This window comes from Podarcis erhardii (assembly GCF_964252035.2).
Source record: "Podarcis erhardii genome assembly, chromosome: Z".
NCBI lineage: Eukaryota > Metazoa > Chordata > Lepidosauria > Squamata > Lacertidae > Podarcis > Podarcis erhardii.
In genome coordinates, this window is record NC_138504.1 from 14,154,803 (window position 1) to 14,178,092 (window position 23,290).

A 23,290-nucleotide genomic window follows, 5' to 3' on the forward strand; every position below is an offset into this window, starting at 1 on the left:
GCACTTCAATGCATTTCCTTATAAAATGCACATTTTTTGTGTGCAGTATTGGCTTGCAAAAAAACTCCACCCACAAATGCTCATTTAATATTGAAAAGACTTGAAACACATGTAAAAAGGAGAGTTTGTTTGGCAGTGCATCACGAACTCTGGATAAGTGTGTAATTAGGGATTTGGGGGAAATTCAGTTCAGCCTGCATTCAAGGGCAAGCAATAATTTTCCAAAACAATATGTGAACTGAAACACAGCCTTCTTTCAAAATTTGCACGTATCCATACTTTGCACTGCAGCTCTTTTGCTCAGTAATATGTTCATAAATGCATATGAAGGGCTAAAATATTCATGCCAATGCATATATAATGAAAACCAGATAAAAATGCATTAAATCAGGAGAAATTGCTTGGCAAACAAATGTGTATAGTAGGCAAAAATGCATGCAAAAAATGTATCCCTGAGGTTTTTTTCTTTTTACTTTAAATCACATACTGATATAGACACATAGTCACTCATCCATATGTGCAATGTGACTGGGAGTTGCATTTCAATCCACAGATATGTCTGGGAGCATCCGGTTGGTCTTCTCCAAAAAGTGGACCATACCTATTTCTCCACCCTCTCTAACATGCATGCTGTGGTATGACTGAAGCAGAATTGCCTTGGATACAGCAGAGAGTTTTCTCTAGGGTCACACTTAAACTCCATTCCTTAGGTGTTCCAGTTGGCCTTCACTCTGTCTGCATTCTGATGGCACATCATTCTCTCTTTCCAGTATTTGCTTACTTGTTGATTGGTGTGTTTCATGTGATCTCTCACATGGTGCAAAAACTCCTTCTGGAAATCCAGTGGAATCTAACAGCAGTTTAACTCTCAATTCCTGTTAAATGTTTTCAGGGGGAAAAACACAGATGTTTTAACCCCATTAACTTGGAAGTTTTCATGATGTTTCAGCTTGCTATATGTCAGAAAATTCCTGACATGTGCTGGTTTTCTGGTGTAAAAGTGGTGATGGGGGGAACTGGCAAAATGTCAGGGAAAACCCAGATGTATGGCAACATGATGGGAAAACTTAAAAAATAATACTATTTGGGGGGGTTCCATAACATAATAGGCACTGCAGAGCAAAAAGAAATCAAGACAGAAGCACTTGCATTATAACTGGTAAAACTAATGTAATAAACATCACATTCAAATGCAGCCTCTGTCTTCTACCACTCTGTTTTAAAATGTCCAGTTTATTTATTTATATTCTGCTTGTCAACAGCAAACTCTGTCCAAGGCATCTCACAATAAACATTTCACCTATTATCAAAATACATATCATTTTTTTTTGGGGGGGGGGACACAATTACTTACAAAACATGTAAACAATTTGGTGAACATAGTACAGTGGACGCTTGGGTTGTGAACGTGATCCGTACGGGATGCACGTTTGCAACCCGCAGCATTCTCAACCCATGTCTGTGCATGCGTGGGTTGCAATTCAGCACTTCTGCGCATGGGCAAAGCCTGATTCTGTGCTTCTGCGCATGCGCAACCGCCGAAACTCAGAAGTAACTTGTTCCAGTACTTCCGGTTTTCGGCGGTCCGTAACCCGAATAAACACAACCTGAAGCATCTGTAACCCGAGGTATGACTGTGTAAATTATGGGTGTCCCAGCCTTCCTATAGTTGAGGATTGAACCTGAGTCCTTCTGCACGCTGTGCCTCTGACCTGTCACTGTTTCCCAGCGGAACATTTAAACTTGTTGCGGGTTGAGGACCCCACAGCCACCCTCAAATAAAGACACAGTTCACACAGAATTTTTGTTTAAGGTTTTTGGCATAAATTTTGGCCACAACTTTATTGATTACAGCATGTGAGTGGTTGCTTAGGCATTGGTTCACTTAGAGGTAGGAACAGAACTGACACCCGCAAACCTGCGAAAGTCAGTAAGGGAAAACATTTTTGGGGAGAGCATAGAGCTGGGCGCCAGGCTCTCACCTCTCCCCAAATGCTCCCAGGGTCTCTTGCCTGGCCCAAGCCCCTTGACAGGGGTTTGGACAAGAGCATGGCGAGACCCTGGATTCCTTTAACAGAATACCCTTGCAGCAGCAGCATTGGGGAGGTCAGCACAGCCAACCATACCCCCTCCACCAACCAAATGAAACAATGCCTAACCGCAGCCTTACAAGTTGTGACGATTTCCTACGCAGTAGGCAAAAAACAAATGGCCCCAGCCAATCAGCCAAATGGACAAAATTCCTACTGGGCTCCTTCCCCAAAAGCAGATGACCCCATGACAGGCATAGCAAGGTCAATGCAAACAACCCTAAATATAGGGAGGGTGGGTGGGTGATCCAATACACGCAGCAAAAAAGAGGAAGCTCAACACTGCGCGCAGGGAATAAATAGCCCCTCAACGGTCACTCATAAAATTGCTACACCAAATTCTCCCCAACGACTGAGGGGTACCCAGTCGTGGCCATCTATACTAACCCGCCCAGCAATAGAGAGATGTCTTGGTTGCCCCCACCGCAACACGTGCTCTCCATGATGGAGAACACGCTTTCTCACATCATTTGAACTTGTGTGATTATTCACCGGTATCAGGTAAGCGATCATGAACAAAACCTGTTGTATCTTTTCATGCCTTCTGCTCAATACCTCATTTCCCCCTTCTTGTTTGTTTGTTAAATTATGAAGAAAAGTTATTAGTGTGGATATTTGCTTTTTACTGTTCCTCTGCCCTGCCCACGGATGCTTACTTCCTTGATGCATATTTCTACAGACATTGAACTGAAACTATCCTTTCTCTGAAATCAGATGTTATGCATTGTAATTGGGGGAGGGGAGGATGTCTCCCCCCCCCAATCATATGTGGTTGCTGAAGAAAAGCTAAACCAAGTATGTATTTGCATGAATTAAAAATCTGTGTGTTGTTGTTTCAGGAGCTAATGACAGAATAATCAATGCACATCTGTCAACTTGTGTGCAAATAAAGAAGTGAGGGGATGCTCTTCTCACCATTTCTGTTGCTTTTTTCTGCCAATCGTTGCCAAAAAAAAAAAGGAGGAAAAGAAACACAGCATATATAATTTCAGCTATTTTGCAACCAAAGAAAGAGAGAGAGAGAAAGAGAGAGAGAAGTTGGCTGCTGCCCTCAAGCCATTTGCTGTTTCTTTTGAAATGACTGTGATTACTTCAGGGTAAAGAACCTAAAAAGATACCGCTTTAAATTCAGTGCAGGAAATACCCAGTAAAAATACACAGCAAATCAGAGCTTGGTTAAGCATTTGTCTAAGACTAGTGTAGCATCAATATTGCCTATATAGTGCCATTAGTGTACTTGACATTCAAGTAAAAGTTAAGTCCCTGCCCTAAAGACTTTGCAAACTAAATTTTAGTTGCAGGGAAGATGACAAAAGGATAGAAAGCATTGATTGATCTGATCAAATGCAGTTACACATACTTAGGTTTACATTTCCAGAGGGGTAGACTTGTTAGTTTCTTGCATTAAAAAAGAAAAGAAAAGAAAGACGAAGAAGAAGCTTGGTTAAGCGTTAATAAGGCTATCATAATTTTTTGTGCTTTTCATTCTGAAAGCTCCCCTGCAAATCATGTAGGGCTGTGGCTCTTCGGTAGAACATCTGCTTTCCAGACAGACAGACCCAGTCTCCATCCTCAGTGTCTCTGGGCAGCACTGGAGGACAAAAACTGTTGCCAGTTAGTATAGTAAGTTAGATTGACCTATGGTCTGGCACAGTATAAAGGCAGATTCCAGTATTCACACACCCACCCCTCTGCTATTCAGGATGGTATTTAATGCATCCGACGAAGTGGACTATAGTTTATACAATAACCATGTTATTCTCTAAGGTGCCCCAAGACTCTTCAACACATTGAAGTTTAGCTTCTCTTGGGGGTTAGGACTAACAGTTTAAATCTATATGATGAATGCAGAGACATAATAGGGACTCTTTATAGGGATCTGCTCATATATGTAAGCTTGTCTGGTGGATTGATTGATCATTACCACAACCTCCTTGTGGAAGAAGAGTTCATTTCTGTGTGGTGACAGAGAGTTTCAGCATTGATATACACTCCACACACACTGGACCAGTTATTGGGTTTAAGGCATGCACCTTAAAACAGAAAAGAAACAAAACACCTTTAAGATTTAGGGCTGACTCTAGTACATGGGAAGGTTTCTGGGTCTCCAGGGATGGGAGAATGACTGCATCCATTTTTAATGGAGTCCCTGAGGTCAGAGGCAGCATAAGAATTTTTTTTGTTTGGCAAGCCCTGTCTTTTCTAAGTAAATATGACTCTCCCTACCATACCCATTGGGTGCTTGAGAGGCTCCTGAAGTCCAGCATTCTGGCAGCCAGTGTTAGTAGATAAATTAGGGGTTTGGAAGGATCAATGCATTATTCAGTACTGATTGCTCCCAGTGTTTCCATTTGCACTGTTCACATGCTGCAATTTGCAAAACAGCTAGTAGGAACCTCTGTGGAATGGACACAATCTGTGCCAAATCTGCACAGCCCAAGACCTGGGTTTTAAGCCCAGGGCTTTTTATTGTTTAGCCTTGGGACCTGTTTTCTGAATGTCAGTTAGTTATTCCATGCAAAAGTCAAATGATGGTAAAGTAAGAGACACTAAGCATGTGCAGAGTGATCTTGCCTTACCAAAAAACAGGAGCAATGTGACCCATTTCAATGCTTGAGGCAGAATGGGAAATGCTGCCATCCCCTGCTGCCGCCACCTCAGCCACTTACGCTGACTGCCCCACTGCCTCTGCCACCAGCATCAGTGCCAATTTCCAAGGAGTTCTTGCAGATTTCCATGCTCTTTTGGTGAGATCTCACCAGAAATTAGTGCTGGCACCTCTGCTGCCAGTGAGGTGGGCCTAAGGTGGTGGCTTCACCCGTCCTAATGACTGGTCCATCCCTGCCAATAAACGTTGAGCCTAGAGCTAAGGACTTCCAGGAGAAAATACAACATTTTTGAACCGTGAGGCATAAGCTGGCTTTGAGTCTCTCTTGCTCTACTTGCAACAGAACAGAATTGCCGCAAAACAGAGGCATTTACTGTTTACATTTGCATTGCAAACTGCTTTAAGCATCGCAAGCGAAAGTGCCCTGTGAATTTTCAGGCTGGGATGAAGCCTGGCCAGCACCTCTGAAGAGAGGGCCATTGCAAGGTTGGGCCAGGAAAAGACTCCTGCTTGAAAACCAGGGCAGCTGCTGCCAGCCAGTGTAGGCAGTACTGAGCTAGATGGGTCAATGATCTGACTTAGTACAAGGCAGCTTCCCGTGTTCATAAGTGCTGGACTTCTCTGACTAAAGGCATCTATCCCAACAAGTGCTGATAATTTTGAAAAGCAAATGGGAAATTGGACGTCCCTTGTTTTCTGGTGCCTATTTTCACCTCCACCCTCAGTGCTTCTGCATTATCACTGCTTTCCTCGCTTCTGGTGAAGTAGAGTTGGCGCCGTTCCCTTTGGAGCCTGTCAGCACCATTTTCCATCACTCAGAGAGATTGCTATTGATGAATGCTAATCACTTCTTCCTCCTCAGGGGATGTGTTGGCTGTTTCTTTCTCTTCTCTTCCCTCCCCACACTTTCCTTTAAAGGGGGGGGGGGGACATTTCCAGGCTTGGGTGCCCAGAGAGACACCATCTAGTACGAATCAAATTCTATTCTCCCACCAGCAGTATCGAAACATCGTTCCTGCATGCCCTATGCAGTGTGAGATATGTTTGTAGAGTCTGTCTCCATGCCCACGCATCTGTTTTGCTGTAACAAGGGCATGCCGTGTTCAACAAAACCTATTTCAGGATCCTTATTATTCAGTGTGTAAATGTAATGGTTGCATTATTTTTAACACTTGGAATCTAATTTTCACTGCAGCCATGGAATGCACTATGATAAAAAGAGAAATACTGAATTACCTTGATCTCAATTTGTTTCTCATAATCTGGTGTGATTCAGTTGTAACTTGGCTATTTCTGATTCATACAATAAATTACAGAGCTGGTACTTAAGTTTTGCATGGGATGAATCTCAGCCATTGCATTATTTCTCTTTCTACTTGACAAAGGGTAGCACAGATCAGATTTGCTGTGGTCTGTTCATTCTTATTGTGACAAGTCACAAAGGAGGCAGGTACCTGATGGGAAGAAGAAGAAAAATCCAGGTGAGGGAACTGTGCAAAGTGCAAAACTAGCGGTTGTATGGTACGTGCGATTAACAGTGTGCAAAGCAACTGTGATGCTGTCATAGCTGCATTGCAACAGTAGCACTTTGTGACTCAGGCCAGCTGACCCAACAGGACCCTCACATTCACCTATCCATAAGGTCTGTTGACTTACAGAATATCATGTGGGTAGGCTCCGAATGTGGTCAAGCGAAAGACAAGGTATATAAAAAATGGGAACAAAATTCCTATGAAACATGTCTTGTGCCAGGGAGAAATTCAAATGTTGGTTGCTGATCTCTTGTCTCTTTAATGGTGTGGAAAAAAACTCTTTTAAGACACTTGCAGGTGGTAGTTGCACCCCAGATATGGGGGAAAGTGTTTTAATGGATAATATTTTCTTCTATTCTTGGGGTGTCCTTTGGTTGAAATGCATTGGGATGACATAATAGCTGAAATCAACCTGATAATTTAGTATCCAGTTGTGAAAGGTCTACAACTCTGTCTTCTTTCATTGTTTTGTGAAGAAAATGGGGTTGCTCACTAACCACCTAATGCAATACATGCTGGTGGCAGCACACCTTGTAATTCCGCAGCACTGGAAAGCAGTTGGTTTAACCATTACTTTTATTATTATTTATTAAATTTCTATACCGCCGAACTCTGGTAGGAAAAATAGATATCTTGAACCTTGGTATTATGGCGAATTTAACCTGTTGAGAACTTCAAGAAACCATAAAGCCATGTGTTTATTTGATAAAACTTGGCAAGAATTTATTTCCTTTATTAACAAAAATGATGCAGAGCCGGAATAATACGCCTGCTTTTGAACCTCACAAATATCCACTGGAGAAACCCGTCATCTGCAATTTAACCAGGACAAACAAGAATTACCTTTATCTGCAATAAAATAAGACAGGGCGGTATTATTTTTTAGTTTAATTATTAAGCTACTTCTTTGTACTCCACAATGTACCTGTTTACCTATGTATCCCTTCGTCATTATATGCAGATGGTTTTATATATATCTGGATGCTGAGCTTATGCAGACCAACGAGCTTGCTGGGAGCCAGATGTCAATGCAGTAATTATGGGGTTCCCATTCTGAGGGTGGGGGTTTGTTTTGTTGTTGTTGTTGTTGTTGTTGTTGTTGTTGTTGTTGTTGTTGTTGTTTGCTGCACAGCTGTCAAATGAATGTGTGGTGCTTTTAGGTAAGAAGCCTTCATGTGCAAACATCACAGGTATCTGTAGTTAGCACATTAACTGACCTGGTAAATCACCTTAAATTAGGGGATAATGTGTTTTCTAATGTGGCACAGCTTTTCTTCCACTATGTCAGAGGACTACAATGCCCTGTCCAGCAAGGAAAGAAAATAAATTCCTCTCTTATAATTTCTGTTCACCTGCTACAATACTTAGATCTGTGCTACACTCTATGCAGCATCATGAGCAATCAGGAATTTACTGCATTAAACACTTAAGCTGTGAACAGAAGACACACTTCTCCAAATACTGAGGGCAAGTGGTAGAAATGCACAAGGAAGGTACATTGTTCTGTATTTAACTAAATATTCTTATAGACAAAAGATATTACCCCCAAATGTTTTAAAGCCAGGTTTCCTTCTTGACTTCGATTGATGCAGCCCTGTTGGCCAATTGCAACTTAAAAGAGGGAATGTGACACAATTCAGGATTTTCCAGATCAGGTATCTTCAGCCTTTTTGGACCCATGACCTAGTTTTAACGCAAGCATGTATTTGCGGATTCATTTCTTAAATCTTTCGCTCTATATTTGCATGGTGGTAGTGTTCCTGTTGAGACCCACCTTAGATCAGGCTGTGACCCGCCAGGTGAAGACCACTGGTCTAGATCAGCCCTCCCCAACCTGGTGGGTTACAATCATCCCTGACTGTTGTCCATACCAACATAGGCTGGTGGGAATTGTAGTCCAAAGCATCTGTAGGGCACCAGGTTGGGTGAGGCTGGTCTAGATTATGTGCACAATCTCTTATTGCATAAATATGTCTTAGCCCATGCATTCTGTTGGCTGTTTACCATTAACTATGATACTGATGTTGTTGTTGTTGATGGTGATGGTGTTCCTCAGTCACTGTCAACAAACCAGACTGCCAGTCTCTGCAAACTTTCAGCATCAGAAATGCCACGATGAATGTCAGGCTATTAAGCATGTTGGAAGGTGGAGATTCTTTTGAACTTTATTCTTTGTTGAATCACCATGCCAGTTCAAAGCAGGGTGATCACACAACCTCAGGCCCACTTGTGACTCATGACTGAATACACATTCATCATGTAAGCAGTTTGTCTGATGGGATAATCATGGATACCTAAACCCAATAGCCAGTCACTGGTTTAACTCAACATGGCATAAAAGTGTTGTTGTGCTTTATAGCAAACCCTAACCAGATTTTCTTCATAGGATTTCAGTGATTTTTTTACTCAGAAGTCAATATATTGAGTTGGTAAGGCTCATTTGACATCAAGACAAAACTGAGCCTTCATTGTTATTGGCCCTCTCTTGGAGAATGCTCTTACAACTGAGATTCAGCAAGCACCTTCTATTCTAAACATTTGCTGAAAACTTTTCTTTGCTGTGGAGTTATGCAAATGATTAAGAGAAGCATTTTTTGCAATACTCAGCTGGTAATCTATTTTATTTCTTGTGTGATTCTGATTGTATTATAATTGACGTCAACAACTCTGGTTTTTTCACAACTCTGAAATTGTGGTATACACATATTTTATAAATAAATAAATATATGTTTAGAATTGCACTGTTCATTTGTTGACATAGCAAAGCATCAAAGTATTTCACATTAATTCCAACTTAAAGGACTAGAAGAGCCATAAACTGATGGATGCACATTAATATTTTTCAGGTATGTCCAACTAATAGCAGATCTATGTAATAATGTACCCCTCTGTATCTTTTTTTCCTGGCTTCTAGGGTCAAAATGTATTTGGACTTGATATAATTGAGACGCCGGAGGGGGACAAGTGGCCCCAGTTGATAGTACAGCAGGTCCTTGACAGGGAGCAGAAGGATACCTATGTGATGAAAATTAAAGTGGAAGATGGCGGCAACCCTCCACGATCCAGCACTGCTATTCTCCAAGTAACAGTCACTGATGTGAATGACAACCGCCCAGTGTTCAAGGAGAATGATATTGAAGTCAGTGTTCCTGAAAGTGCCCCTGTAGGCACCTCTGTCTCTCAGCTTCATGCTACTGATGCCGATCTGGGCTCAAATGCCCAGATCCACTTCTATTTTAGCAGCCAAATCACCACCTTGGCCAAAAGGCTGTTTGCCATTGATAACACCACAGGTCTCATCACCATCAAGGAACCACTGGACCGGGAGGAATCTCCAGTACACAAGTTGACAGTCTTAGCAAGCGATGGCAGTTCAACACCTTCAAGAGCAACAGTGACAGTCAATGTCACAGACATTAATGATAACATCCCATCAATAGACACAAGGTACATTATCAACCCGGTGAATGGGACTGTGCTTTTGTCAGAGAAAGCACCACTCAATACTAAAATTGCCCTGATTACTGTAATGGATAAGGATTCTGAGCTTAACGGCAAAGTTACCTGCTACACTGACCACGATGTGCCATTCAGGTTAAAGCCTGTGTTTGATAATCAGTTTCTGCTGGAGACAGCCACATTCCTCGACTACGAGGCCACCCGGGAATATGCCATTAAAATAGTGGCTTCTGATTCGGGGAAACCACCTTTGAACCAGTCTGCAATGTTGCTCATCAAAATCAAGGATGAGAATGACAATGCACCAGTGTTCACGCAGCCTGTCATTGGACTGTCTATCCCTGAGAATAATGCTCCTGGCACCCAGCTGACCAAGATTAGTGCTACAGATGCAGATAGTGGGCGCAATGCTGAAATCAGCTACATGCTGGGCTTGGACGCACCACCCATCTTCAACCTGGACCGCCGTACAGGCATTCTGACAGCAGTGAGAAAGCTGGACAGGGAAAAACAGGACAGATACTCATTCACTGTGCTGGCGAAAGATAACGGGATGCCACCCTTACAGACCAATGCTACTGTGACAGTTTCAGTCTTGGACCAGAACGACAACAGCCCTGCCTTCACCCATAACGAGTATAATTTCTATGTACCAGAAAACCTACCCATGTATGGCACCGTTGGGCTGATCACTGTGACAGACGCAGACTCTGGAGAGAATGCAGCCGTGACCTTGTCTATATTGAATGGCAAAGATAATTTCATTATTGATCCCCTCACTGGAGTCATACGGCCTAATATTACCTTTGACAGGGAGCAGCAAGGTTCTTATACCTTTCAGGTGAAGGCTGTGGATGGAGGGAGGCTGCAACGCTCATCAACTGCCAAGGTGACCATCAATGTGGTTGATGTGAATGACAACAGGCCTGTTTTTGTCATGCCTTCATCTAACTACTCGTATGACTTGGTTCCAATAACCACCAGCCCGGGCTCTGTAGTCACAAAGGTGTTTGCCATTGACAATGATACAGGGATGAATGCAGAGCTTCGCTATAGCATTATTGGTGGGAATTCACGGGGATTGTTTATGATTGACCAGTTAACAGGCAATGTTACTTTGAAAGAGAAGGTCATATCGGCAGATCATGGGTTGCACAGGCTGGTTATCAAAGTCAATGATTTAGGACAGCCTGAGTCACTATATACTATAGCACTGGTGCATTTATTTGTGAATGAAACTGTCACCAATGGATCCTATGTCCAAGAGTTAGTGCGCCGAAACATGGAAACTCCAGTTGGCCAAAACGTTGGGGATGGTGAGATAACTCCACAGACGAACGACTATGTCAAGATCATAATTGCTATCATAGCAGGTACCATGACAGTAATACTGGTCATCTTTGTGACTGCCCTGGTGCGATGCCGTCAAACACCCAGGCACAAGGTTGTCCAGAAAAGCAAGCAGAGTGGTGAGTGGGTTTCTCCAAACCAAGAAAACCGTCAGATCAAGAAGAAGAAGAAGAAGAAGAAGCGCTCTCCCAAAAGCCTTCTTCTCAACTTTGTGACCATCGAAGAATCTAAGCCTGATGATCCTGGCCATGAACATATCAATGGCACTCTGGACATTCCCGTGGAGCTGGAAGAACAGACTATGGGAAAATATAACTGGGCCACCACACCAACAACCTTTAAGCCTGACAGCCCAGATTTAGCAAAGCACTACAAGTCTGCCTCGCCACAGCCCACTTTCCAAATAAAACCCGAGACTCCAGTGCCACCGAAGAAGCACCATGTCATTCAGGAACTGCCTCTGGATAACACCTTCGTGGTGGGCTGCGATTCACTCTCTAAGTGCTCCTCCAGCAGCTCAGACCCTTACAGTGTCTCTGAATGCAGCTGTCAAGGAGGTTTCAAGACTCCAGGCTCCATCCACAACAGACAGGTAATGCCAAGTTTCTCACTTGCACCTTTCTCTCTGCTTCTCTCCTTTCCTTTTGCTTTATCTTTTTCTTCCTTTTTATTTCACTGTGCCTTTTAAATCTTTATATATAAATATATAAACCTTAAGCATTCATGCTTGGCTGAAGCACTGAGAAGTAAACAGTTTGTGATCCATCAATACTAAATGGAGGAAAATGAGAATGAAGTGACTCTTGGCTATCAGGAAATTTTGATTGCTGAATGAGCATATTTAGAAGGTAATTCCCGTCTGCAGATGGCAGTGTGGCACTTCTCGCTTTGCATAGAGGATAGCAGTAGCTTAGATTTGCAGAACAAAAGAGAGGTTACGGGCCTGTCCTCGCTAGCCTCGTTTGCTTGGGAATCTAAGCAATCTAGGCCAGGTGGAAAGCAATAAAGCTTTGCAGGATCTGATAAGTGGTTCTTAATGTTAATGGAGTCTGGAATTGCAGACTTCTTTGGTTGGAGCCGTACCTCAAGGTCTCTCAGCAAAAAAAGAAGAAGAAAGCAGGCTTCCCCCCTCAACTCCCCTTAATGGACTGAGTGCCTTTTTCCAGGCTAGGAATATACACTGCAGTCTTGGTTCCTAAAAGCTGGGCACCTGACACAACTGACAGCATGAAACAGCCCTGAAGTTAAAGGGGGAGGAAAAGATAATATCAGAGGCATTACTAATGCTGCCCAGCTTTTACAGACACTACACTGTAAATTTAGTCTCCCATGTCACTGGCTAAAGCCCAGTCCAGGCTTATGTGTTAGAAGGGGTTGGGCAGAGTGCAGCTACACAGTGTTTAGCTTTTTAAGTTGATAAAGAGAATGCATGAGAAGCACACCTCTAAATGGTGATTCTAAAAAGCTGCATTGTTTCCATTAAAAATAATAATAATTTAAAACTTCAGTATTAGCAGTAATACTAGCAGCATACGCTGAGATGGACTTTGGTCTTTGGAATTTCAGCACGCTCCCCCGCCTCTCACCTTCTGTTCTGCTCAATCCACTACATCGTTCTTGCAATGCCCTGCAGCTCATTGCCCAGTGCAACGTTGCCCTAAATCTACCTCTGGATATGCTTACTGTTGCAGTGATGGCTTGTCTGGCTTTCAAGGAGCTGATCAAATAAAAAGACTCTCTTAAAAAAGAAGTGCTGCAGCAGCAAAGGTGTGCTGCCCATTTCCCTCCATTGACCATTACTTCGGTTGTGTTGTAATGACTTGTCTTAATTGAGAATGGGGTCTTTGAATTTCATTTACTTCTTCTTGGGCAATTGACAATGTAGTTAAGGGGGAAGGAACTTAAAACACCCGCCTCCCTAAAACTTTTCTACATCTTTTTATGGGTGTTGATTGAAGGAAGGCCTCATCTTTTTCTCATGCCTAAAACACAGCTTCAGCAGTAGTTACAATTTCTGTGATATAAGACACAGAGAGATGCTTAGTGAACTGTTATTTTAAGTCGATTTTTTTTTAAAAAAATGCTCAGCGTCTGTGAATGGAAATATTTTTGAGTGCTGTCCTGCTGACTCAGGTTGGTTATATTTAATCACTAAAGGAAACTTTGGGCTTATTCAAATCAGTGAGATTCAATCACGGCTCAGAAAATATATGAAGGGAATGTGAATATTGGACGGTTTCCAAACAGAACAAGTGGCACATGCAATGAAATGATGTGAAATGTAGGAAGCTGCCTTATGCAGAGTCAGACCAGTGGTCCATCTAGGTCAGTATAATCCACAGGATTTCAGGCAGGGAAGACTTCAGCCCTACCTGGACATACTGGGGATTAGACCTGGGTGTATCTTCATGCAAAGCAGATGCTGTACCATCTAGCTATGGACCTTCTGCAAACTTCTCCTGATCCCAAGAGGAGTTATGTTGTTTTAGGCACTAGGCATTCTGGAACAAGAGCCCAGTAGTGATGTTCAGATGTCACTTGGGTTAGTGCAGGGCTCAGGAAGGAGAAAGGAATGACTTCTCACACCATCTGTCCTGAGGTTTCTCGAAGCTATGCTGAATGACCAGAGAGTTAATCATAGGGAAGTCCTATTGCCTGTGACCATGGAGAGTTGCTGGTTCCCCAACTGAGTGCTCTATGAGTGCTATTGCTCCAGCACCCATAATTCCTAATTCTTGGCCATGCTGGCTGGGGCTGGTGGAAGCTGGAGCACAAAATGTCTGGATGTAACCAGGTTGGAAGAAGGTGATTTAAATGATTGAACTTAGAGATTATTTGAATTTCCTCTTCCTCTATCCCTTCCACACCCTAAGCTATTAAAAGTAAACTTGACATTCTACTTTTAAGACATTACTAACAATTGCAACTATTGTATGACAAATGTGGGAAACAGAAACAAAGGTTATATTCAGCCCTGGAATCATTTCCCTTAATCCAGATATATAGATTAAAGGCCTGGGTGCAGCAAGGCTGCTATTGGGTGGGGGCTAACCAGGGAAGAGGGGGGAAGAAGAAGAAGAAGAAGAAGAAGAAGAAGAAGAAGAAGAAGAAGAAGAAGAAGAAGAAGAAGAAGCAGCAGCAGCAGCAGCAGCAGCCATCACTTTGGAATAAAATAGGCTACAACATTATTGATTACAGATGTAAGCAGGTTTTGGAGTAGGCATTGGTGTGTATCTGGAATCACCCAGCATAACTGCTGTTTGATTCTCAATCAGAGTTAATCTCAGTTTAAGGATCACCCTGTGACGTACATCAAAGCAGGGTGTCTTCTGAGATCACCATTTGGGGAGAGTATCCTGGGAAATCAATCGCTGCCTGGGCATCAGGATCAAAGCACCTCCCTTTGGCCCTTTAATGAAGTACCCGCATCCAATGGAGCGTGAGGTGAGAGTCTTGCTCACCTCCCAGCTCCACCCACCTTGACTAGGGATACAACCAAATGCCTTACCCACCCATGTTGTGACAATTGCTACGAAGAAGGCAAAATCTCTCAAATGGTCCAATTTGCCTGGAGGATGAATTCCTCCCTGGCCCCAAATATGGTGACCCAATGCTTCCATAGCAAGGTCCTAATTGCTTTCTGCTCACTAATGCTCAAACAGAACCATGGCAAGACATGAAGGGAGGGAGGGTGGGGAAGTTAACCACCAACTAGACCCAGGGCAGGAGGTGCATTCTGGCTTTACCCAGGTTCACTCTGAACCCTTGTGCCTCTTGGGCCTCCTGTGATTGCCTGGATGGAAGACCGGAAGCCTGTGTGACCATTGGGGAAGAAATGTTGTCCCCCACTCAACTGCACAGGAAACCAGCACTCACCCCCCTGCCCCTAGTGCAACCGTGGTCCATAGGAGGCTGCAGTCGCTGCACACCGGGGTAAGCGGTCCTTAGTCGGATCCAACTCAACCATTCAGACTGAGCATAGTAGCAGTATAGAAAAGGGATTCACAGCATTTTGAGCTGTAATGAATGAATACAGGGCTGAAGAGAAAAATATACTTTCTTACTTCCCTGCCTTCTCATCCAAATGTGCGTTAACCTCCACTGGTTATCAGTTTCAGGATTATTTTATTAGGAGGACCTGCTCCCTGCTTGGGAGGGTTTTTTTATCTGACCTAGGAAGGCAGGACCCACTCCAGCTACAAAAAGCTGGAACAAACTCTTGGGTTGGGACAGTGTCTAAGGGGGTCCTCTTAGGGACTCTGTTACTGGCTTTACTACCCCAACTGTTTAAAATGTTTTACATTGTTTCTAAATGGCTTTGATCTGTGGGTTTTAAATTTTGGGTTTGTTTATGTTTTAAATAAAAGGATGTAGGATGTGTAGGAAGAGAGGATGTAGGAAGAAAGGAGCAGGAGAAAGCTGGGGGGGGGGATCACAGTGGTCCAGAGCAGGAGGAGATACTGGTGGAAGGTGGGGAAAAGCTGTGTAAGGGACACATGACACAGGCAGTTGGTGCCTGCTGTGTGCCAGCCCCTCCTCCAACTTGTGGTTGTGCTATCAGCCAGTCCTCCCTTCTACAGCTGCTTTTGCTGAATGCCAGGGCTGAGGAAGACCTCTCTGACCTGATTATGGACAAGGAGGCAGATTCAGCCTGTATAACTGAGACCTGGGTGAGTGAGCATGCTAGAGGTGGTCTCACCTGGTGCAGCATCAGGGCAGTCTTGAAGGTCAGTGTCACAGGAGTGTGCCAGCAGTAAATCACACCATTCACAATTGGTGTTAACTCTTTATTAGCAAAAACACAATCTCCACATACTTTGTCGAGTTTCAGGCTTAATGAGCAGAGCAACTCATCCCTAGTAGGTCTGGCCCCATGAATCAGTTGCCAAGACTGAAAATCCCCACCTCTTCAAGCCATCAAAGTCCCTGACACCCAGAGCCTTTTTCAAGCAATTGGAGACTACACCTGCATACAACCAGCCTCTCATCCATGCCTCTTCTCGTTCTGGGAGACCATAGGGGAGAGGGGCTTGTAACAGGACGAGGGTGATAAACCAATGACTCTTTCCCAGCCAGACTCATCTCTGTCTCTTGGCTTCCTTTCTCCCCTGCTTCAACTTCTGCCTCTGATTCTTGACTGCTCTCTGCCATGGACTCTCCCAGCTCACTAAGCCCTGTTACCACTTCACCTTCTGACACCTCCTCATCCCAGTCTTCTCCCTCTTTTCCCTTTGACCACTCATCATTGTCCCACCATCACTCTCTAGACTCTGAGCCTTCTTCCCTTGGTGGTTCCCCAGCTGGTTCCTCCCACCATTCCTCTGTGGCCAACCAATCCATGACAGTAGGAGAGAGGGAGTTTCTTTGGTTTATAGAGATTCTCCCTCTCTCCAGGCTCTTTGTCCAGCTGTGGGACAGAGTTCCTGGCACTGGGCAACTGGGACAAATTAGGGATTCTGCTGATTTGTCACTCACTCCGCTCCTCAGCAGTCTCCCTGCATGAGTTGACACAGATGGTCTCAGAGGCAGTACCTTGGTTGTTGAACACCTTGGAACTCGAACGTTTTGGCTCACGAACGCCACAAACACAGAAGTGATTGTTATGGTTTGCAAACGTTCTTTTGGAACCTGAACATCCGATGAGGCTTCTGTGGCTTCTGATTGGCTTCAGGAGCTTCCTGCAGAAGCCACGATTTGGTTTTTGAATGTTTTGGAAGTCGAACGGACTTTCAGAATGGATTTCGTTCAACTTCCAATGTACGACTGTATTGAGGACTCAAAGACTGCTGGTTCTGGAGGACTTCAACATCCATGCCAACGTGACTGGTGTTGGGGTGGCTCAGGTCTTTGGGCTGCCATGATGACTATGGGCTGTTCCAGCATGTCAGTGGCCCAATGCATATGACAGGCCATACTATGGAGCTTGTTTTCTCAGCTGCACGGGAAGTGTGTGATTTCCAAATATTGACACCAGTCCCTTGTCATGTCATCACTTCTTCTTGAGATTTAGGCTTTCAGCACGTTTTCCCCTCTGGAAGGGCAGGGGACATATGAGGACAGTCTGTCCTTAGAGACTACTGGATCCAATCGGTTTCCAAATGTCTCTGGGGGATTTCCTGCCTGATATGACTGACGCTCCTACCAAAGCCCTGGCTTACCTCTGGAACACCTGAGTGGCCCAGGTCATTGACATGAACACCCCAATCATCCTCTCCCATGGGGGGGGGGGGGCTTGTGTTATACCCCAGAGCTTAGAACGAGGAAATGAGCTGGGAGATGGCTTGAATGTGAGTGAAGGAAAGATCTGGTGGAATGCAAATGAACAATGATGAAGGCTCTTCATAAAGCCTACCTAACGGCAGTTAAGGCAGCATGGAAGGCATACTTTGCTGCCTCCATTGCATCCTCACTCTGCCATCTGGCAGAGCTGTTCTGGGTAGTGCAGCGTCGTTTACATTCTGGCCTGAAGGAGGTGGTGGGATCAATGGTAGCTCCTCGCTGTGTTTGCAAAGCATTTTGAAGACAAAATTGCTTGCATCCAGTAGGATCTTAATTCTGCGGCTGCAGCAGATTACTCTCAAGGGGTGTCCAGAGCACTTTCTAGTCCTGTTGTGTTGGACAAGTTTCAGTTAGTAAGGCTCAAAAATATGGACAAGATGCTTGGATCAGTTGTGGATATGGACAAGGTGCTCTGGACCCTTGTCCCTCTTGACTGATTAAAAATAGTGGGGGGGGGGCAGCTGGCTGGGTCAGGGAGGTGATTAATGCATCCTTGTGAGAGGGCATTGTCTCTGCATACTTGAAAGATAAAATCCCAAGAAAAGCTCCCTTGATTAAGAAAATCTAAGTAACTACCAACAAGTTGCTAATCTCCCCTTCATGGGCAAGGTTCTTGAACAGGTGATTGCGGACCAGATTCAGGCATGTAACCTCATCAAGAACAGTCAGATTCAGGCATGTAACCTCATCAAGAACAGACAGTCTCCCAGCCATCCATGCTACTTAACCACCCACCAGCAGTGTCTCAGTCTTATCTAGATTGAGCTTTAGTTCTTTAGCTCTCATCCAGTCCATTACTGAGGCAGGGCAACCAATAGCTGCTGCAGGTACTCAGAGATATACCAGTACACTTCTTCCATCCTCCCTCAACCTGAGGAGTTTGTGGCAGCTTAATGATGAGTAAATCTACCTTATCCAGAGACTGGTGTGGCATACTCTCCAAATGTCCTGATTTTCCAGGGACAGTGACAGAATTGTGAAAGCCATTCCGGCACGTGTGCTGTGTCCCACTGGTGTGGTGGTGATGGCGCTTACCCTTCTTCCAATAGGAAATGCTTTGTGGTGGGGGGGGGATGGAGGTTAAGGAGGTTCAGTTGTGGGGGTGTGAGAAGTGTCCCCATTTTCATCTGAGGAATGTTGGAGGGTCTGATGTTGTCCCAGCACTATCTAGGATAGATTGTCTGCATCTAAGCTGAATGCAGTTCTGAGCCTGGCCCTCCTCTGAAGTTGCCACTTACTTTTTCTTGCATTAAAATCCAAGCGAATTAGTAAAAAGAGGAAGAAAAATATTTAAGGTTTATTTAAGAGTGTTTGTGCGACACCCTTCCTACATAACTACAGTACTCAGGGTGACTCAGTGCAAGTTGAAAAACATTTTAAAGTTGAGAGTTCACTAGCTTTTTCTGTTCTGCAACTCTTAACATATGTGACCACTAAGTGTGTGTGCCTTTAGTATCAATTCATTTACCATTTCAGGTAAAGCTGAATTTGCACATGCAGAACTGCTGCTTGAGTTCCCCAGTTTGGTTTGTTGGCATTCCAGCAGGCTGTATCCATTCTTATATGGCATGGGTTGCACTGAAAATCAAGCCAGCCAGTTTTACATATGCAAACTGGGTCCAAAAGTTAGCATTTTTGCACTGATGCACTTAGGAAAATTTAACTATGCTTGCTGTAGGAACAGGACCTTTGTGTGTTTGACTCCTTTGCCATTACTCTGCATTGATTTTCTCCAGCCCTGCTTTCATGCATACTTTTGACCATTCTTTACTATTGCACTTTACAGTGAGGTCATGACGATTTGGTTAGGATATTTTATGTTAATTGCTCTGCTTTGTTTCAGTCTTCTTTCCTTCCATATTCCATCTTTCCCAATATTATTTTCTCACAATATTTTGATGCTATCTTGATATCAGCAATCTAAACAAGTTCCTAAACACGATGACAATACATGGTTGGCGGGTAGGAGGGAGGGACGTGGATGTCGCCTGTTTTTATTTATACAGACCTTCCTCAATTTCAGAAAATTCTAACAAAATGGGGGGTTAAAATATGTTGCAGTGAGTCCCTTGAGTGCATGACATTTTATAATTATATACAAGTCCTGAAGCCTGCTGTACCACATATTTTGGCCTAAGAGTTGCATTGTTTTAAGTAATGTATTTCCACTAAGGGCATGTATGTACTATGATCTTATGTTGATTTAAAGCCATTTGCTAGTCATGTCTTTCCCCAAAGAATCCTGGGAATTGTAGTTTGATGAATGTGTCAAGAGTCCTTTAATGCAATGCTTAGTTAGCAGCCCTTCCCCACCCTCTCCACCTTCACAGAATATATAACTAAAGTTTCCAGGGAATCACCCCTTGCAGGCATTGGCTAATGTGTTGCTCCCTTGATATTGAAATGCATCTTTCACCATTCCTGACAGCTGCCCACACTGACTGGGGCTGAGGTCTAGAATTCAGCAATATCTAGCGAGCACCATGCTGGCTACCTAGCAAATCTATCCTTTATATAGATCCTGATATGTCTCTTAGTAGGGCAGCTTGGAGGGAGAGCTGTTATATCCAGATAAACCCAAACAGCAAGCATCCTGTAAATCAGGGATGGGAAATCGGTTGTCATCCTGATATTATAGGAACACAACTCCCATAATTCCTTACTATTGGCCACGCTGGGTGGGACTGATAGGAATTGGTGCCCAACCACATCTGAGTGGGGGGCACAGTTTCCCCAAGCCCACATCTCCCATATGAATGCTTTAAATCTGAATTGCCTATCTAAATCTAAAAACAGTAAAATCTCCCCGAGCCCCTCCCCATCCCCATGACAGTGTTAAGCTAGTTGATAGCTGCCAAGCCAACTTTTAAGGTAGGGTTGGAGATGTGATGATGAAGGCAGGGGCTTTTCTCATGCTGTTTCTCTGTTTGCCAGCTCTGAACGTCTTCGCATCAGCTGTTAAGTACTGAAGTCGTATACACAATGATGTTAAGCCAGCAAACATGGAAATATGGGAATAGCACGAGAAAGCCCTTTGTCCTCTCTCCCTGATTGCTGAAGAATTTTATCGTCTGATCTCCAGAGGGGTTTTCGAAGTGGCGGTGAACTGTTCAAGCTGCCCTACTGAAAGGTATTCAGGGCAAGAACGCTAAGACAGAAAAGGAAAGAAAAGAAAGACAAAGAGAGACTTGAGAACATTGTGTTCGATAATGTAGGGTTTTTCCCTAAGGCAAAATAAGTGATATTAACCATCACTGGGTGTGAATGGTGGTAACTATGTAAGATAAATCTTTTTATTCTCTTATGTTGCTGATAGCCACTTTGTCCTTAATGGACTAATGCCCTTAACTTATTTATGCTGAGGATATATGTTGTCCATGCTCCCCTCCCTTATAGTAGGGATGGGGAACCTGTTGCTTTCCAGGTGTTGCTGGACTGCAACTCCCATCAGCCCCACCCAGCATGCCCAGTGGTTAGGGATGGTGAGTTGCATAGTCCAGCAACAGTGAAGGGCCACAGGTTCCCCAATCCCACCTTATGCCTTCTCTCCCATATACATGATGATAAAGGAGCAATAACTTTTAGGCATATACATCCAAAAAAAGAAAGAAAGACAAAGTAATCTACACTCCCTGCATTTCTTGGTAAAATGCTTTGTCTCATATGCTCCAGAATGAGAAATTATTGTTGGTTTATTTTTTATTTTCTTGGGTGGGGGGGAGGGGGGTTGTTGTAAGAAATACTTTTTTCCGCTATGCAGGATAGCCAGATATGAGCATTTTACAATGCTTTGTCGATCTTAAAATGCCGAATGGCTCTTTCCACTGGCTTAACAGGCTATCAGTCCTCAGCATGGTGGAAAGTCAGCTGCTAATGCATTTTCTCCATGACACACATCATGGAGAATGTGACAGATGGTTCCATGTGCAGCAGGGGTAGGAAACATGGGGACCTCCAAATATTGCTGGACTCCAATTCTCATCAGCTCCAGCCAGTAGCGTCAATGGTCAAGGATGATGGGAGTTATAGTCCACCACAATGAGTACCCTTGCTCTACATGGAACACCCACCTCCACATGTTGCATCCATGGGGTGGGGGAGAGTTGTATATCTGCTCCTCTATCATAGGTCCACTAGGCCTCCAAGCCTAAACATGTGGAATGGTAAGTAAGTCCCATTGATTTTAATAGGACTTACATCTGAGTAAACATGCATAGGATTGTGCTGCATGTTGTATGAACTGGGCCCAAGAGAGGGTGTACCTCGTACTTGCAATTCCGTATAGATATATGTATAGTATACACTTGTAGCCAGCCTCTCTCATTCTTTTTTTTATTATTCTAACTGTTAAGCTTTTCGATGAAAGCTTATTTTATATTATGCTGGCTAGCATTTTTAAGAGTACCTACTTAGGCACAATTTAGATGGCACGCCCTTCCCCAATATTTAAGCAAAAGGTCTTGCATTTAGTGTGATTTTAAAAAATAAATAAATCAAAACCTTAACTACCACTAGTACAAATAAATAATAATACTGCTGCCTAGCATTAAAATGGCTGCCTTTTTAGGCAATTTGGCAAGATCACTGAATTTATCTTTGGTTAGCATAAGATGTAACATTTTCATTTTTTGGTTGTTGCTTATTACATGTTTAAAATGTGTACTATGCCTATCACAGTTTGCATTAATGTGTTGCATTAATGTGTTGCATTGTATCATCCTTGGGCAATAATGTAAAAGAATGTACACTTCATGTAACAGTGTTTGGATTGGTGCAGGATTCATTGAGCACAGTCCACCGAGAACTTTGACTGTGGATATCCCACTGAAAAGTAGGATTCTACAAGAGCACAGAAATGGTTCTATTATCTTCAAATGTTTTGAACAATATTCCTACTGGATTGCACTCAGTGCTTTTAAAAAAGGGGGAAGGAGTAAAAAGGGAAAAAAAAACTGGATTTTTTTTTGTCGTTGTATGAATGCTAATATAAAATTGGATAGCTAGATGGCAGGGGAAGGGGGAAGAGGTATCTGTCCCAATCACATATTAATTGTGCGCCTAGATCAACAAGAAATTGCTCCACGGGAAGCACTTTTGCACAAGAAAAGCAAATGTAGAAGTGCCACGTGCTTCCACATTTTAAACACATGTCTCCTGAAAAAAAGAAATGCATAAGCTCCATAATTATTTAAATCTTTTATATTTGCCTGGAGCCCACATTGATTTTTCGGACAAGTCAATGCACAGCAAAAGCTGAGTGCTACTTTCAGTCACATTTCTTTCTACAACATGTTGAGTGCAGTAATCCCGCCAGAGTTAAGCACTCTTAACACACATTGATTTTAAAAAGTAAATGTTAAGCATGTACTCTTCCTTTCATATATTCAGAGTTGAATTTAAAAATAAATAAATTTGTTTACGGCCCAACATCGAAAGAGCCTTGGAAGGTTCGCAGCCTAAAAATACAAAATAAGATCATAAAATGCATAATGAAACAAAAGCACACCAATAACTCCCCTTCCAAAATCTCATTGAAAAGGCCATAGAATATTTGATCAGCCAAAGTCCTGAGTATAGAGAAATGCTTTCAGGTGGTGCCTAAAGTTATGTAATGAAGGTGCCTGGCAGATGTTGCTGTGGAGTGCATTCAGCAGATGAGGAGCCACTACAGAAAAGGCCCATTCTCATGTTGCTGCTGTCCAGGCCTCTCGTAGAGAAGGCACCCAAGGGGCTTCAAATGATGATCACAGGGTTTGGGTTTGTTCATATGGGGAGAGGCAGTCCTTGAGGTATTGTGGTCCTGAGCCATTTGTAAGGCTTTATAGGTCAAAACCAGCACTTCGAATCAGGCCCAGAAATCAGTTGACTGTCAGTACAGTCAAGCTGGGCTACCAGCTAAAGCTGATGGAAGGCATTCTGTGCCATCAAGGCCACCTGAGCCTCAACCAACAGCAAAGGATCCAGAAGCCCCC

General features: G+C 43.5%; 1 protein-coding gene and 1 long non-coding RNA gene across 6 annotated transcripts in view; one reads left to right on the plus strand and one right to left on the minus strand.

The window, feature by feature from the left end:
* The window catches only part of PCDH11X (protocadherin 11 X-linked), a 777,747-nt gene that overhangs the window by 170,261 nt on the left and 584,196 nt on the right, over positions 1–23,290 (plus strand). For 3 of the 4 annotated variants that reach the window (XM_081847878.1, XM_081847880.1, XM_081847879.1), the window contains one exon: positions 9,145–11,631. In XM_081847878.1, the coding sequence (XP_081704004.1) occupies positions 9,145–11,631 (2,487 nt within the window). Of the gene's footprint in view, positions 1–9,144; positions 11,632–20,252; positions 22,731–23,290 lie in introns of those variants that run through there. The other variant, XM_081847881.1, reaches the window with a different exon arrangement.
* On the minus strand, positions 107–16,667 carry LOC309334059. 2 transcript variants are annotated; one of them, XR_014152817.1, is made up of 3 exons: positions 16,572–16,667; positions 5,935–6,152; positions 107–875 (listed from the first exon to the last, which is right to left on the minus strand). It is a non-coding gene; the product is annotated as an uncharacterized lncRNA (long non-coding RNA). The 2 variants fall into 2 exon arrangements; XR_014152818.1 differs by having other exon boundaries at positions 16,515–16,609.